The 15255-nt window shown below is 44.9% G+C and overlaps 1 protein-coding gene across 1 annotated transcript in view; it reads right to left on the bottom strand.

The window, feature by feature from the left end:
* The window catches only part of ANXA11 (annexin A11), a 47904-nt gene that overhangs the window by 19880 nt on the left and 12769 nt on the right, over positions 1 to 15255 (bottom strand). Inside the window, exons 2-5 of the mRNA XM_075610403.1 lie at positions 3224 to 3307; positions 2586 to 2683; positions 1044 to 1547; positions 218 to 299 (exon numbers count right to left, since the gene is read on the bottom strand). Coding sequence (XP_075466518.1) covers positions 218 to 299; positions 1044 to 1547; positions 2586 to 2683; positions 3224 to 3275 — 736 coding nt within the window. The 5' untranslated portion in view covers positions 3276 to 3307. The remainder of the gene's footprint in view (positions 1 to 217; positions 300 to 1043; positions 1548 to 2585; positions 2684 to 3223; positions 3308 to 15255) is intronic.

Here is a 15255-nt window from a genome sequence, read left to right as displayed (position 1 = left end):
ACCAAAGTTAGATTGTAAGCTCTGTGGAGCAGCAACTTTTATGTGATACGTGCACAGCCCTGAGCACAGAATCAGTGCTAGATATGATAAGCAACAACACATATATATATATATATATATATATATATATATATATATATATATATATATATATATATATATATATATATATATATATATATATATATATATCACGGTCATGGGATGTATTTCTTACCAAACCCTTTCATGGCTTTCCTGAGCACTTCAGCATCCCTCAGCGGGTCGAAGTTTGGCGCTTCTCTAACGGTTCCTTGACCCTGCGGAGAAGTGTGTGTTAAAGAAGCTTCCGCTAGCTATATTCCAAAGAACTTTCCAAGCAGCAGTGCCCCCAGATCTACCCAACAACAAAAACAAGTTCCCCTCTAATATCATTGTGAGCGTGCTCTGTACCATCAGGTCATTCCTTCAATTCCCCAAAAGACTTTATGGGGTGATCTTGTTCCATGCGCGGTTTAAAAATCTACAAATCATTTATTAAAGAAAATGTAGGAAGTAATTTTTCCTCCTTAAAACACGAGTGGCATATATTGCATTGTGCGCTTTGTTCGGTCTCTCTCTGGATCAGTAGAAATATAATGTGAGTATCTCAACAAACGTATCATTTACCTTGATGAACAGATGTATTATTTCAGCCGGGGCTGCGGTGTGTTACTATGTGTATGCACAGGGAGGATGGATGCTTTTACATGTAGCGAACACACTATGAGAGGTATAACAGGAAACAGACACAAAGGACCAGGTTACGTTGCTAAGCTATACGCCACCTCACAGACAATTTACTTGGATGGGTCATATGGTGTCTTGGAGTCTAGCAGTACTTTGTAGATATAGGGCCATATTTACGAAGCCGTCTTTTGGCATAATTCATTCCTGGCACTGGAAGCACCTTAGGGACAATTCATGCCAATGAGCTGCAAGAGGTCTTCCAGCATCTGGAGTGGTCTTATGGCAGAAGACTTGTAAGCAAATATGGGCCGTAGCCCATAATGTCCCTGCATTACCTTCACAGGAGTGAAAGAGGCCATCCCTGCTGGTTGGTATGATGGCATTGAGGGATTCATAGCTGGACCGGAGGGATAACTTGGCACAGGTTGCTGGCTGGGATAAGTCATTTGAGGCTGTCCAGGTGTGTGCATGGGTGGCTGACCGGGCATTGGCTGCTGACCGGGCATTGGCTGCTGACCGGGCATTGGATGTTGGCCAGGCATTGGCTGTTGGCCAGGCATTGGCTGCTGGCCAGGCATTGGCATTGGTTGACCTGGCAGAGGTGCCCCTGGGTATCCTGGATTATATCCGGGCATTCCTTGCATTCCTGGCATTCCTGGCTGTTGGTTTCCACCCGGAGCAGGGTACATGCCATAGGAAGGGACTTGTTGCGGCTGCCCGGGCTGGGGAGCCCCATATCCACCCCCTGGAGCAGCTGGGTACCCTCCACTAGCACCTTGTTGGTACATTCCTTGAGCTGGGTTCATTCCCCCAAAACCAGCAGAGGGATAACCTGAGCCCTGCAATGAAACAGAGAATCACAGTCATTCTTTCATCTCGGTGTAATTGGGTTTTCAGAACAATAATAAGATGACTGTACATATAGGAGTATCTCACCCAGTTACAATGTAACAGAGGTCGCACTCTTTTCAACCTAATCTACTATGTCACTATATTAAAAAGTCACCTTATACTTAAAGCATCCGTCCCACCTTGATCAACCTTCTTTCTATATAAGTGGGAAGCAGGGGTCCCCAGAGCTGAACCGGGTTCACTTCAGCTCTGGAGACTCCACGCTTCAAGATATTTACAGGAGAAAGTGCCGCCGGTATTTCATGGAGGTAGAAAACCCACACACCCCATGGGATAACGGCAAGTCACGATGATTGAAGCTGTGGCTTCTTATTGGCCCACGTGATGCCGGGGATTTAGACATCCATTTTGTTTCCCCTACTCTACAGGCGGCTTGTTCCCTGGAAAGTATCTCGGTAAGCAGGGGGTCCTCAGAGCTGAAATTAACATGCTTCATCTCCGGAGACCCCCTGCTTATTACTTCTGTAAAAAACAAAGACTAGACAGAACTGCTCCTTTATAGACAACTGGGTATCAAACTCCTTATACTGTGCAGAGATTTGAGGGTCAAACTATTTATTTTAAGAGCTGGAGAAAATAGTTAAAAAAGAAACTATAACATCCTATAATCATGTATTTCAACGAATTCCTATAACGCCTCCCAAACACCCCCTACCACTCCATATAACTGCCCTCAATAACTTCTCCTTAGCTCCATACACATCATTTCTCTCATACTACATCTATTGCCCTAGATGCCAATGCTCATGATAAGCTCTCTCCCTAACACCGTGTGTTACTCATATAACTGTATGCTACACACGGAAACGAGGCGGGGAAGAGGGTACACTGATACATTGATGCTAACGGTGATGTCACAATGACCCTAAGTTTCCGTTTAGCAGCCATTATTTGGAGGTTGATACCATTCAGGTTTGATTCCAACATGCTGTCCCCAGATGGGAATGGCATTGTGCCCCACTCACCATATACTGCTGTGGGTTGTATTGCTGAGAGTAATTTGACATGTTATCCAGCCCAATAGGAGGAGGGTTACCGCCAGGTACGCCCCAAGGGTTATTACCTGGAACAAGTAGAGGTAAGAGTTAACACCGCACAGAATCACCCTTACCTGAGAGCTGTGCATAAGGCACCTGTTGCTTGGTGAATAAGAGGGTGGGGTATTCCATTTGGCTTATCTCACAATCCTCGTATGTTATCTCTCATTACTCAATGAACAGAGCCAGAGGTAGAGGAAAAGATCCTTATGGGGTTTTCACCAAGGTATTTACTCAGGTACAGTTCCAGGAGATCTTTCATGCAGATTTGGGGGGATTATTCATTAAACTGCGACAGTGCCGATCATGACACTATCGCACAGAAATTTCAGCTGACCTCAAATGGGAGTTTTCATGTGATATTGCCTCCGATCGGCACTCTCAGTTGAATGAATAACCCCTTAGTGATGGATCCCCAAGTCTAGCACACGCCAACCTTTTTAAGAAATGGAATTGGAATTTTAAATTCGCCAGCTTTTGCTTTTCTCGCCTGAAAATGGAGAGTTTCGCAATCCATGCTCACACGTGGGAATACAGACATGCATATGGACAGTGGACAATCTTACCTGTGGGCACAGGTGGGAAGCCGCCCATGGGAGGATATCCAGGGTAACTCATTGCTCAGGTGGGAAGCAAAATCAATGCGGGTCCTGAAATGAGAAACCGTTTGTTACACAGGAAAATATGCTTCTGTTATCAAATAAAGTTACGCTGTCAATCCCCCCAATTCAATATAAGGAATTATAGTTCATTAAGGGCAACAGACACAATCAGAGATAGGAAAGGAAATCCCTGCCCTGGAGAGCTTACAATCTAAGTGCTGTAGAGAACAGGATAGGAGAGATATGGTATATAGATTTAGACCAGGGGCGGGCAACTCCAGTCCTCAAGGGCCACCAACAGGTCAGGTTTTCAGGATATCCCTGCTTCAGCACAGGCGGCTCAATCTGTGGCTCAGGCAACGACTGTGCTGATACGGGGATATCCTGAAAACCTGACCTGTTGATGGCCCTTTAGGACTGGCGTTGGCCATCCCCGATTTACCCCTTTCTACACCAGGCCCGGGGCAACTGTCACAACTTTCCCCCTCGGGGCTATGAAACCGGTGCAAAAAAGTTGCATCAGGTTTATCAAAGAAAGGGAACGTTCCGGGGATAAATCTTGATCTTTTGCATGTGCTTTGTTCCAGTTTTACAGACTAAGAAAAAAAACAAAAACAAAAAAAACTTAATGAAGTGTGAAAGTCGTTAACAATTGTAAATGGCCACTGAATTGGCTAACTAGTAAGAGCCAATAATGGCCATCACACATTAGAAAATAACTCCATTTATTGTTGCATTTACTTTCACACAACAGGGATAATGTATCACGGTTTCCCCACGGCAAAACTGGGGCATTAATCAGTGGAGAACAAAGTCCAAAAATAGTCTCCTCCGAACCCAGCGTTATTTATTTAACCTTTTAATCCCCGTGGAATATCTTCTAAAGATTCCGGAAAGCAAGTTAAAAAACAAAAATGTAACGAATGTGAATGTACGTTTAATCCCTTCGGAGCTGGGTCTGCAACACACCGCAAAATAATGTCTGGTCGCCCAACTCCTGCAGTGCAGTGACTACGCACAAGAAGAAGTTGGGAGTTTTCCTTGGCATAAAGCGTGGCGTCAGGACGCAGCTGTCGCTACACGACGTGTGTTTGCAAGAACTAAAAGCGCACACAGAACGCCGCGTATTCCCAGCGCAGGTCTGTTATAAACAAGTCACGTGCAGCCTCAGGGAGAAGAATATCTGGCGAGAGATCCGTGTGGAAATACCCACAGCAGCTGCCTCGGAAACACGCCCACAGCTCTGCAAACATAGATATACTTCGCACGGTGACTGATGCCATGTGATATATACAGGCTGCTCATTATTAAAGCTGCAGTTCAGTCTTTTTTTTTTTTTTTTTACTTCAATAGTTTCATGTGGGCAATCTCTAATTACCTAAAGAACTGCATAGCTGCCGGTCAATTCGTTCTCCGTCTATTGATCGGCAAAGTTTGGCGACATCTTTAAATATGGGGAATGTAAATCGTTGCTATAGGAACAAGCATGCTTGTTAAAATAGAATACAAGAAAATTGGTCTTTCAAAGTTGTTTTTTTTTTAAAACAGAAAATGCTAAAAGTTTTTTTTCTTACTACAGAACTGATTTATTAAAAAAAAACACACATGCAGGATATTGCCTGAACTGCAGCTTTAATATAAGAACAGTATATTGCTCAGAAATAATGTTGTTTTAAACCAGTTAGAACCACATCTGTATATGACATGGTGGCAATTGCTGTGGTGTATTATCGCCCGATTAGAAAGGCTCGGGGGCCTGTAACATACTATATCATTATATTCAATGTAAGATTCTTTATTACTTAAGTAATAACCCCCCAAGAACAAGGTGCGCCCCAGCAGTATAAATCCCAGCTGCTGGAACTGAATTTACCACATACGGCTCATACCAGATGTACCTATGAGCCCACACATCCCAGTGGCTTGAATCATTTAGTCCAGGGGGTTCTCATCTCCAGTCCTCAAAACCCTCCAACAGGTCAGGTTTTTGGCCGGTGAGCTAGGAGGTTGCCTTTGGCCCCGTACCTTCGAGGGGCCCCGCGCTCTCTCCTCCCTGCACTTGGATCCACATTCTGCCTGACAGGAGACGGGAGCTGGGGAATCCCCGAAACAGCGCAGGACCGCACAGCTGCTGAGCCCTGAGGTAGGGATGGGGGGGATGGGGGAGGTGCGTGCGTGTGCGCAAGCGCATGGGGGTGGGTCTTGCCTTAGGCTGCGGGCATGGTCAGCGCATAGGCGCTGACCGGCGCTCACGCTTGGCAGTGAGCCCCCGCAGCCGCAATGAGAGCGGATTTAGCAGGGGCTCGCGCACGCTTCCGCAGGCGTGCGGAAGCGTAGCGACAATTTTTTTTTTAGTTTAAGCGCTCACAGGAGCACATGGCCGGTCACGTGACCGGTTCGCCCAATGAGGGCGAACCAGCTCCGTGACGTCACTGGTCCGCCCCCCGACGGCACGCGAACTAAGGCCAGGGAAATCACCCGCTTTCCCTCAGCCTCTGCGCGCCTCCGCACGGCTGAAGTCTCTATGGACGCAGCCTTATGCGGAGCGGCCTTCCTTCTGCAGCGTTGAATCGTCATGGTGACGTGTTGCCATAACAACCTGATGTCACGTTACGTCATGATGTCATGATGCTGCAGGAGGAGGGTCCCTGCTGCCGGCATGCCGCCTTCAGCCCCGCCCCAGCCTGTTTCAGCACAGGTGGCGCAAATAGTGGCCGTCTTCGAATGCACCACTCGTGCTGAAGCAGGGGTAACCTTAAAACCTGACCTGTTGGGGACAGGAGTTGAGAACCCCTGACCTAATGTTTGTGCTCTGCCGCTTCTTCCCAACATCTCAGGGTTTGTGAATATACTAGCGCTTTATCCCACACACGCAGGGTAACACCCGCAGAGCTGTACCTGCAACTCCAACAAACCCTCACCCCCTCCTGCAATCCGAAATATTTCTATCGCTCAGCAGGATCAGCCGGGGACAAAGAAATTCAACTGCAGGAAGGGGTCAAAGAGTGTCAGGAAACCAGTTTTATTTTTATTTTTTTTATTTTTAAAAGACCTGTTTCTTAAAAGCCAAAAGTACATAATTATGGGTAACGAGGAACAATCATTTGTCTAATTTGAGTGGATGCCCCTATGAGGCGGGGGATATGGAAAATGTGTCAGCAGTGGCGTTTCATTGCAAGAACATAGGGACACACAGATACATACAGAGTCCAAGGTTCTGTACCTCTGCACGTAAAGATAGTAGAGGATTTAATATCCTCAATGATGGTGTAACATATTGAAATGTTTTATCTGCAGGAAGTCATTTATATAGGATGTAAACAGGCAGGCAAAGGAAAGTTGGTGCAACTTGATAAAGAGCGCGTCGCTTTGAAACGCGTTGGTGGGAGCCCTTGTGCTCGTTTTTTGTAGCCGATGCTCTGATCCATTAAATGTTTTTATTTATGGGACGCACTCTCTTGCAGTTTTTTCTTCTTTTTTTCTACTTTTCGTAGTGGCGCTCCAACTTCCCTTTGCCTGCCTGGACTTCGTGGAGAAACGGAAGCACACACCTGTGGAGGAATATCACACAGAGAAGACCATACCGATGTGAGTTACATTACTCTTGTACACCCTCTTATTTGTCCACATTGATACATATATGTCTGGACACTATCCACTGGGAGTTGTTACTATTCCAGAAGTGGAACGCCATCCAGCTATTCGATTAACGGTGATAGTGGTGTAGTCATTATTTGACCACAGGTCTATACATTCATGTGTGATACTCCAAGGATTTGCACAGTGGATATTCATTGTACTCATTATGTGCTTATATAAGCTACTGATCTTTTTTTCTCTTTATATTGGATCTGGCATTATCTCTGCTATCTCCTGCTCCCGCACGCAAGAAGATTTTAGTGATCTCTAAAAGGGGAACAATTTATTGTAGTAGTAAATATTTATATGTACATTGCTGAATAAACGACAATAGAATACATTGAAAGGAGCAGTGCATGCAATATGCCACTGTGTGTTTTTTTAATTTAAATAAATCAGTTCTGTAGTATTAGATAATACTTGCTACATTTTTTTGTCAATTGAATGACATTTTTAAAGAGTTTTAACATACGGATAATCCTTTGATTTCTATAGCAGGTTGTAGCACACGTCCCCAGCAGGGCAAGATATTTGCCACACTTTCCTGTTGTGATCCTTTGTTGCCAATGATCCCAGCAGTTTGAGCTGCAAACTGTAACAATAGATAACGTTACCTTAGTGATACAAGAATACATTGTAGCTGCTGAGTTACACTGACTGAAGGATTGATTGAAACTGAAAGGCGGCCATTTAGTGAACCCTGGGAAGCAGGATCTTTCCGGATCGATCGGAAGCTTAGGTAATTTGTTTATTTAATAAAGGTAAATCAAATGCAGCATATGTTAAAGCAACATTTTTTTTTTTTTAAAGTGCTGCTTGGATTTCCTCTTTAAAATGGGCAATTAATAATGATCACAAACAAATAACATCCCTGTTTAGCAAACCGTCCTTTATATTACAGCACCAGATATATGCAGGTTTAAGTTTGAGCGTGGTAAGAAAGGCGGACATTTCTCTCACAGTAAATAGTGCGTTTGCTGCCTAATGATAAACAATTAAGTGCATTACATGTTGTGAAAGAAAGAATATTAAAATAGTTATTGTTTACAGTACAAGGTGCACAACCCTTCCTCATTTGGGAAGATTAACTTTTTGTTTATCTAGTTTAGCAGATAAGACCGATGTCTGCATCAAACCCTTCCGGAATAACAAATCCTAGCTCTTCTCTCTCTTTCCATATTATTCATTTAGTTTGGTGGGGACGCCTCACTTTTACATTCATTGTGAAATCCTCCAGTAAATTTGGAAGATGGAGAAATATTGACGTGAAATAAATGGTTTTATTCATGCCTAAAGACAGCGGCACATTCTGAGAGCATCTATAGTTCAATCCTAATAACTGCACCGCTGGAATCTGCGCAGCATTTATTCATCATGTCGCATAAGCCACAGTGTTATGTTGGCGCCAAGCGCTAAATCTGAAAAAGGCCCTGTACGTATCTCCGACAATAAAACGCGTGTTACGTACAGTCCGGGAGGGAATATACGTCCGGCGGCTTTTACTATTCTGCACCTCCCAGCTGTGGCCCGTAATCCATATGCAGTGAAGACTTCTGCTCTGTGCTGGGGAAGAGGTCAGCTCAGTGTAAATTAATGGGACTCAAATCCTCTCCACCCCGGGGAAGTGGCTTCACAGCGTATTGAATAGTGGAGACATGATGCGCAGAATCACAGGACGGAAACCACACGGATGACCAGTTAGGATGAGTGACTCAAGTCTTACTGCTCACTGATCTATCCGTTCTGCAACGTAAGGGGGTCGTTTGGATCCCATCAGGAGTGGAGTTGTGACACTTCTGCGTGAGTCAGAATGGACCTTTGTCTTTTTTCAACCTCATCTACTATGTAACTATGAGTCACAAGGACAAGATTTACAGCGGCTATAACCAGCAATGGAAACAGAACCCACTCCCTTATTATCACAGAAAAGATGCAAATACTCCAGATTCCATGTACCGTCTCCCTCAGGCGCCTCCTCGCCCCTTCCAACGTGTGTAGCATTTTATTTATGTAGTGCTAACCGTATACGCAGTGCTTTACAACATTACATTAGCAGGTAAATAATGCACATTACAAGCAATGGGGATAAGTGCAGCAGGTAAATAACAACATAAGGCTGAAGGAGACCCTGCCCCGAAGAGCTTACAATCACAATATGATGTAGGACCCCCGAGCATCATGCAACGTTTACACTGCAGGGAACAAGATTGTGGATCTGAAGACCAGGGGAAAACGTTAGGCCGATGAATGAAAACCTTAGCCATGGGGTTCTTAATCAGGGGTGATTTCACCCCCAGAGGGTGGTTGAAGGGGGTCGGGGGGTGATTGAAGGGGGTCCAGGCAGGGCCGCTTTATACATTAGGCCGACTAGGCACAGTGCCGAGGGCCTACGAACCTTTCAGGGCCTACAATATTTCACTACAAATACCTAAACAAAACAAAAAAAAATCACAAAATAAGAGAAAACAGCAAATTTTAATTTAAAATGCCTTTGAAGTATCGATACCTTTAAATATCGAAACAGAAGTATCGATGCCAAATATCGCTAGTATCGAAAGAAACAAGCAAACGATGAAATTAGCATAAAAATGTGTAAAAATATTGGACACACAGGCCTCTAGAAATAAAAGTGCCTAGGCCTACGAAGGCCTTAAAACGGCCCTGGGTTCAGGGGGCGATTGAGAAGGCGCTGGGCTTTATTTGCAAAATTTTACTACTTTTAGTCTTTTAAAATAACACGTGGCTGATACATCGTGTGAAAACTTCTTTATCTCCCGCCACATAAAAGCGTGGTCGATAGGGATCCACACATTCTTTTCCATGTGTGTTCGTTACACGTACTTACTAAAAAGAGAGAGCCCTATACTACACGTTTCAGTCGAACTACTGGCGCGGTATTTGTATGGGGCGATTGGGGACCTTGAAGGTCCCTTTGGGGTGATTAAGGTACAAAAAGGTTAAGAACCCCTGCCGTAGTCAATCATGAAAACAAAGTACGCAAATGGATCCAGTGGTTCTGCCATGAAATTGCTGGATTTTATGGGGGTCATTTATGGAAAGTCTCGACTGCAAAACTGGGGCAAAAAAATGCACCAAATTTACTACAGAAAAACATTCCCAATGAAAAGAATGGGGTTTCCTTTGTTAAATGGGACGTGGCACAGTCCCACTGGATTTGGTCCGGTTTAGCAGCCAGGAGACTTTAATAAAATAACCCCCTAAAGTTCTCTTCTAATCTTGAAACTGGAAGAATGAACAGGAACATACTACGCAGCAAAGCACTCTCTCTTCCCCCACAATGGGGTCACCTGCAATCACGGAAACACAAGGGCCAGGAAAACAGGAGCTTGGCCGCTGTCACCGAGCGTGTTCCACCGCTGCCCCAGAGCATGCAGGGAAATGAACCTGGGAGCGATCCCGAGCGCAGGTAGGCTGATCCCGGGCAGCAGAGTGGGCCATATTTACTAAGCACTGCTACACCCCACAGTGCTGGAAGACACCCTGCAGTCAAATCCCGTGCAGAAGCCATGAGGTGTCTCCTGGTGCTGTGTGCAGAAGCACTGCGTGGTATGCATGGTGTTTCTGGCTCTTCTGGCAGTGAAGGGGTTAAAGGTGTAATCTCAAATAAGACCACGGTGCACTAACGAGGAGGCTGATTAGGTTAAAACCTGGTTAAATACTTAACAAACCCAGTATATTTAAATTAATTTTGGAGAGCTGGAAATTTCCCTTTACTTTGATTGACAGAGGGGACATTTAATCCTGTTTCTTCCATCAATCAGATGTGTTCACGTCCCTCTCTCTCTGAGCCACAGGTCAGGGGTCAAGAACGGGGTAACAGGACAGGGGACAAGAACGGAGTAACAGGACAGGGGACAAGAACGGGTTAACAGGACAGGGGACAAGAACGGGGTAACAGGACAGGGGACAAGAACGGGGTAACAGGACAGGGGACAAGAACGGGGTAACAGGACAGCAAAACGTAACTTTACATTACAGGACATACGTGAAAACGAGAGGTAACGCTCAATGTATTATTACCTGGGAAAGCAGGTAATAATAATAATAATAATAATAATAACGTTAACATTCAGAAACATGTGTAAAAGAACCTAATAATTATGCGTGCGAGAGGTTTTGGCGGCGTCAGTCCCCTGGTATCACATACCAAACATACCACGCCTATTATTAGAACATGGTGTTAGTGCATGGGGTGGTTCTTTAACCCCTTCACTGCCACCGGGGCTTGCAATCATTACTCTGGGGTCTTTGGGCTTTTCAGCAGATGGATCTTCTCATTGTGGAACAATAGCCAGGGGTGGGCAACTGCAGTCCTCAAGGGCCACTAACCGGCCAGGTCTTCATAATTCCCTGCTTCAGCACAAGTGGCTCCTGTTGCGCCCCCTGTGCTGAAGCAGGGATATCCTGAAAACCTGACATGTTGGTCGCCTTTAAGGCTTGGGACAAGACCCATCATATCCCACTGTCTATATATGTTATAGTTTTGTAGCCATTTTGTTGACACTTATTAACGGCAGCCAGGTAACAGGAATCCTTTTGTGGCAACAATGCAATTCAAAAGCTGCGCCAGGTAATACCCTAAATACCCGTGCAAAGGGAGCAGGGTGCCCAGTACCTGGTTGCATTAGCTCCTTCACTTCCCTGGCAGTGAGCAGCAGCATTGTTGGCCCTTGAGCTAGCGCACGGGGTTAATCAGATGGGGTTGTGGGTAAGTAGCCACAAGATCACACGTCATTCAGGGATAAACGAGGAAGTGTTTCTAATGTGAAACGTAAACAAAACCGGAAGATTGGATCACGAGCCCAAGAAAAATACTGGGGCCTGTTACCCCCGCGCAGAAATACAGGGTTTCACGCACGGCGCCATTTGTTGCTCACAATTGCACCGTATGTCCTAAAGTTGTGGCTCCAGGTTCCTACATCAGGTGCAGATTTTGATGCAGCAAACTTAACGCCATCTCGGAGCTGGTTGGTCTTTTGATGCAGATTGAAAGGAGACGTGCTGCACACAGGTGCACAATGTGAGAACTCGCTATAATCTGGGCGTCTTGTAACGCCCCCTAACTCCTCCCACTGACACGCCCCAAATCACAAGCTGACTCACACAGCGCAGAAACTGAAGCGTCATTCATACACTGACGCAACACAAAAATTAACACCAGTTTGCTGCACAATTGCTTTTGTGCCTTAGTGTGTGCACTGATACACACCGTCAGCTCCTGTTCTGTGCTAATCACTCGTTCCCTTAGTAAGACGAGGTGTGGGGCGGTATTCACCAGCGCGACAGAATTAAGCTGCTACCTGGAGGGGGAGGAGAAAAGCTTCTACACCTGGCTGCAATATCCCTCCCGCACACACACACACACACACACACGACTGGCTCTCCAAAGTATATTAGGTGAAATGTATTCTGTACGGTAAGACCTCCATTAGAGCCATGGTAAAAGCTTCGTTGGGAACCGAAATGTAGAGAATTCATTTCACACAACATACATTGGAGAGCCTGTCCTGTTTTCCTATATTTTTGTGCTACTTTGCAGACACTTGGACGGATTGCACGCCGGACGATCTACTTCTACAAATCACATGAGTTCCCAGTCTCTGGAATACGTATCAGGAACAGGGCACACCCAAAACAGAATATGAAATAAAGGTAGAGGGAGTGTGCATACCATCCAAAAAAGGAAAACAGGACAGGCACTCCTATACTCAAAAAAATTGAAAATGTATTGAGTCAAGGTTTTGGTCCTTTCTCAAGATATATATATATTTGCATGTAATTTCTCAGAATCCCTTGCTGCAGTGGGAGCACTGTATGCTAGGTGATAATGGTGAAAGGCGGGGTTGCAGACCTGTCTAAGACATGTGAATGTGCTCACACGTGATATTTTTTATTGGAGATATATGGAGATATATATATATATATATATCTTTTGAGGACTCAAGTATATTTTGTCGGCTACCACTGCTTTAGTATACAGACCCCAGTGTGTATATTAAGGCAGAATGGGTTACTACAAATTTCCTGATGGCTTTCAAAGTGTAAATAAAAAACCCTCAACTTATATGATTACACAATATAATGATGCGTGCGATAACATTTCCTGGTTCATTCTTTCTATTATCGTCATTGTTTTATGATAATAAAGTATCAGTCGTCTAAATTTAGCATAGGTTGAACTTTATTCAACCTTATATACATGGTTACATAGTCATCTACTATGTAACTGTGTAACTGTGTAACTGTGTAACTGTGTAACTGTGTAACTGTGTAACTGTGTAACTGTGTAACTGTGTAACTGTATTAATGCTGCTGGAATAAATAGGCTCTGTAGGTTTGGTGAAGGTCACAGACTCTGATGTTTTATGAACACATGGCAATTTCATCCTGAATACGCGGCTACTCTCCGTCTAACACAAAGTATCACCTATATACCAGCAGGCGGACCAACAAGTGAAGATGGTAACGCAACGAGGCACCCATATCCTGCTGCTAATGTTCCTTACACCGGACATTGACACAGCTTTTTAATTGAATTATTGCCACAACAGCCGTTAGTGTTGCAAAACAATAATATGCACAGTATGGCTACAGTTACAATCCTCATGTGATGTAATACTGCACTCATTAGCACTCACTCACTCAGCACTCACTCATTAGCACTCACTCATTAGCACTCACTCATTAGCACTCACTCATTAGCACTCACTCATTAGCACTCACTCACTCAGCACTCAAACGGCAGAAACCAAATGTCCTGAGCCGGGCGAGCGGGTGTGAGCCGCAGACTTTCACTGTATGACAGGGGTACAGTTAGCCATACCGTTTCACTTGGGTACCCATGTATACTGCAACGCAGTGCAGGGGGGAGAGCAAGACACCGAGCATATATAGTGTATATAGCAAAGTATTAAATACTGACGCAATAGAGAGAGTGATCAGAGACTTACACTGTAATGAATACAGAATCAAAGCTCTGTGAAATCCAAGGCAGTAAAAGCAGCGATGGAATTAAGGAAGGAGATTTACCACCGAAAAACAGGCATATATATATATACATACATACATACATACATACTCGGGAGAACAAGCGCCTATTGATATACTTACACACACACACACACCGAAACAGACACACACACACACACACACACCGAAACAGACACACACACACACACCAACGCAGACATACACACACCTACCAGAGGGGATACACATACAGACACACACACACAGAGGTAAGCGCACATACTGACTCACACGGTATATACGAGCAGGAAACCCACAGGGCCCATAAAGGAGACTAGGCAATACATGAAGGAGAAACGGGCAACATTGGAAGATCCATTAACATCTTCATTGCCAAAAACTCTGACAACCTGTGCACAGGATGCTTACTGCCCCTAGTAACTCCCTACTCTGCATGTACCTCCGTGTGTATGTCATCTACCTGTGTGGGTATGCCATGATGTACCTCCGTGTGCATGCAACAAAACTCTGTGTGCAGGCCACGATGTACCTCCGTGTGCATGCAACAAAACTCCGTGTGCGTGCCATGATGTACCTCTGTGTGCATGCAACAAAACTCCGTGTGCAGGCCATGATGTACCTCCATGTGTATGTCATATACCTGTGTGCGTGCCATGATGTACCTCCATGTGTATGTCATATACCTGTGTGCGTGCCATGATGTACCTCCATGTGTATGTCATATACCTGTGTGCGTGCCACGATGTACCTCCGTGTGTATGTCATATACCTGTGTGCGTGCCACAATGTACCTCCGTGTGTATGTCATATACCTGTGTGTGTGCCATGATGTACCTCCGTGTGTATGTCATATACCTGTGTGTGTGCCATGATGTACCTCCATGTGTATGTCATGTGTGCGTGCCATGATGTACCTCCATGTGTATGTCATGTACCTGTGTGTGTGCCATGATGTACCTCCATGTGTATGTCATATACCTGTGTGTGTGCCATGATGTACCTCCATGTGTATGTCATATACCTGTGTGCGTGCCATGATGTACCTCCGTGTGCATGTCATGTACCTGTGTGTGTGCCATGATATACCTCCATGTGCATGTCATATACCTCCATGTGTATGTCATATACCTGTGTGCGGGCCATGATGTACCTCCATGTGCATGTCATATACCTGTGTGTGTGCCATGATGTACCTCCATGTGCATGTCATATACCTGTGTGCGTGCCATGATGTACCTCCGTGTGTATGTCATATACCTGTGTGCGTGCCATGATGTACCTCCATGTGTATGTCATATACCTGTGTGCGTGCCATGATGTACCTCCATGTGTATGTCATGTGTGCG

This window comes from Ascaphus truei, chromosome 8 (genome assembly GCF_040206685.1).
Source record: "Ascaphus truei isolate aAscTru1 chromosome 8, aAscTru1.hap1, whole genome shotgun sequence".
NCBI classification, from domain to species: domain Eukaryota; kingdom Metazoa; phylum Chordata; class Amphibia; order Anura; family Ascaphidae; genus Ascaphus; species Ascaphus truei.
The sequence above is the reverse complement of the archived record's forward strand: the minus strand, read 5'-3'. Positions and strand labels throughout refer to the sequence as shown.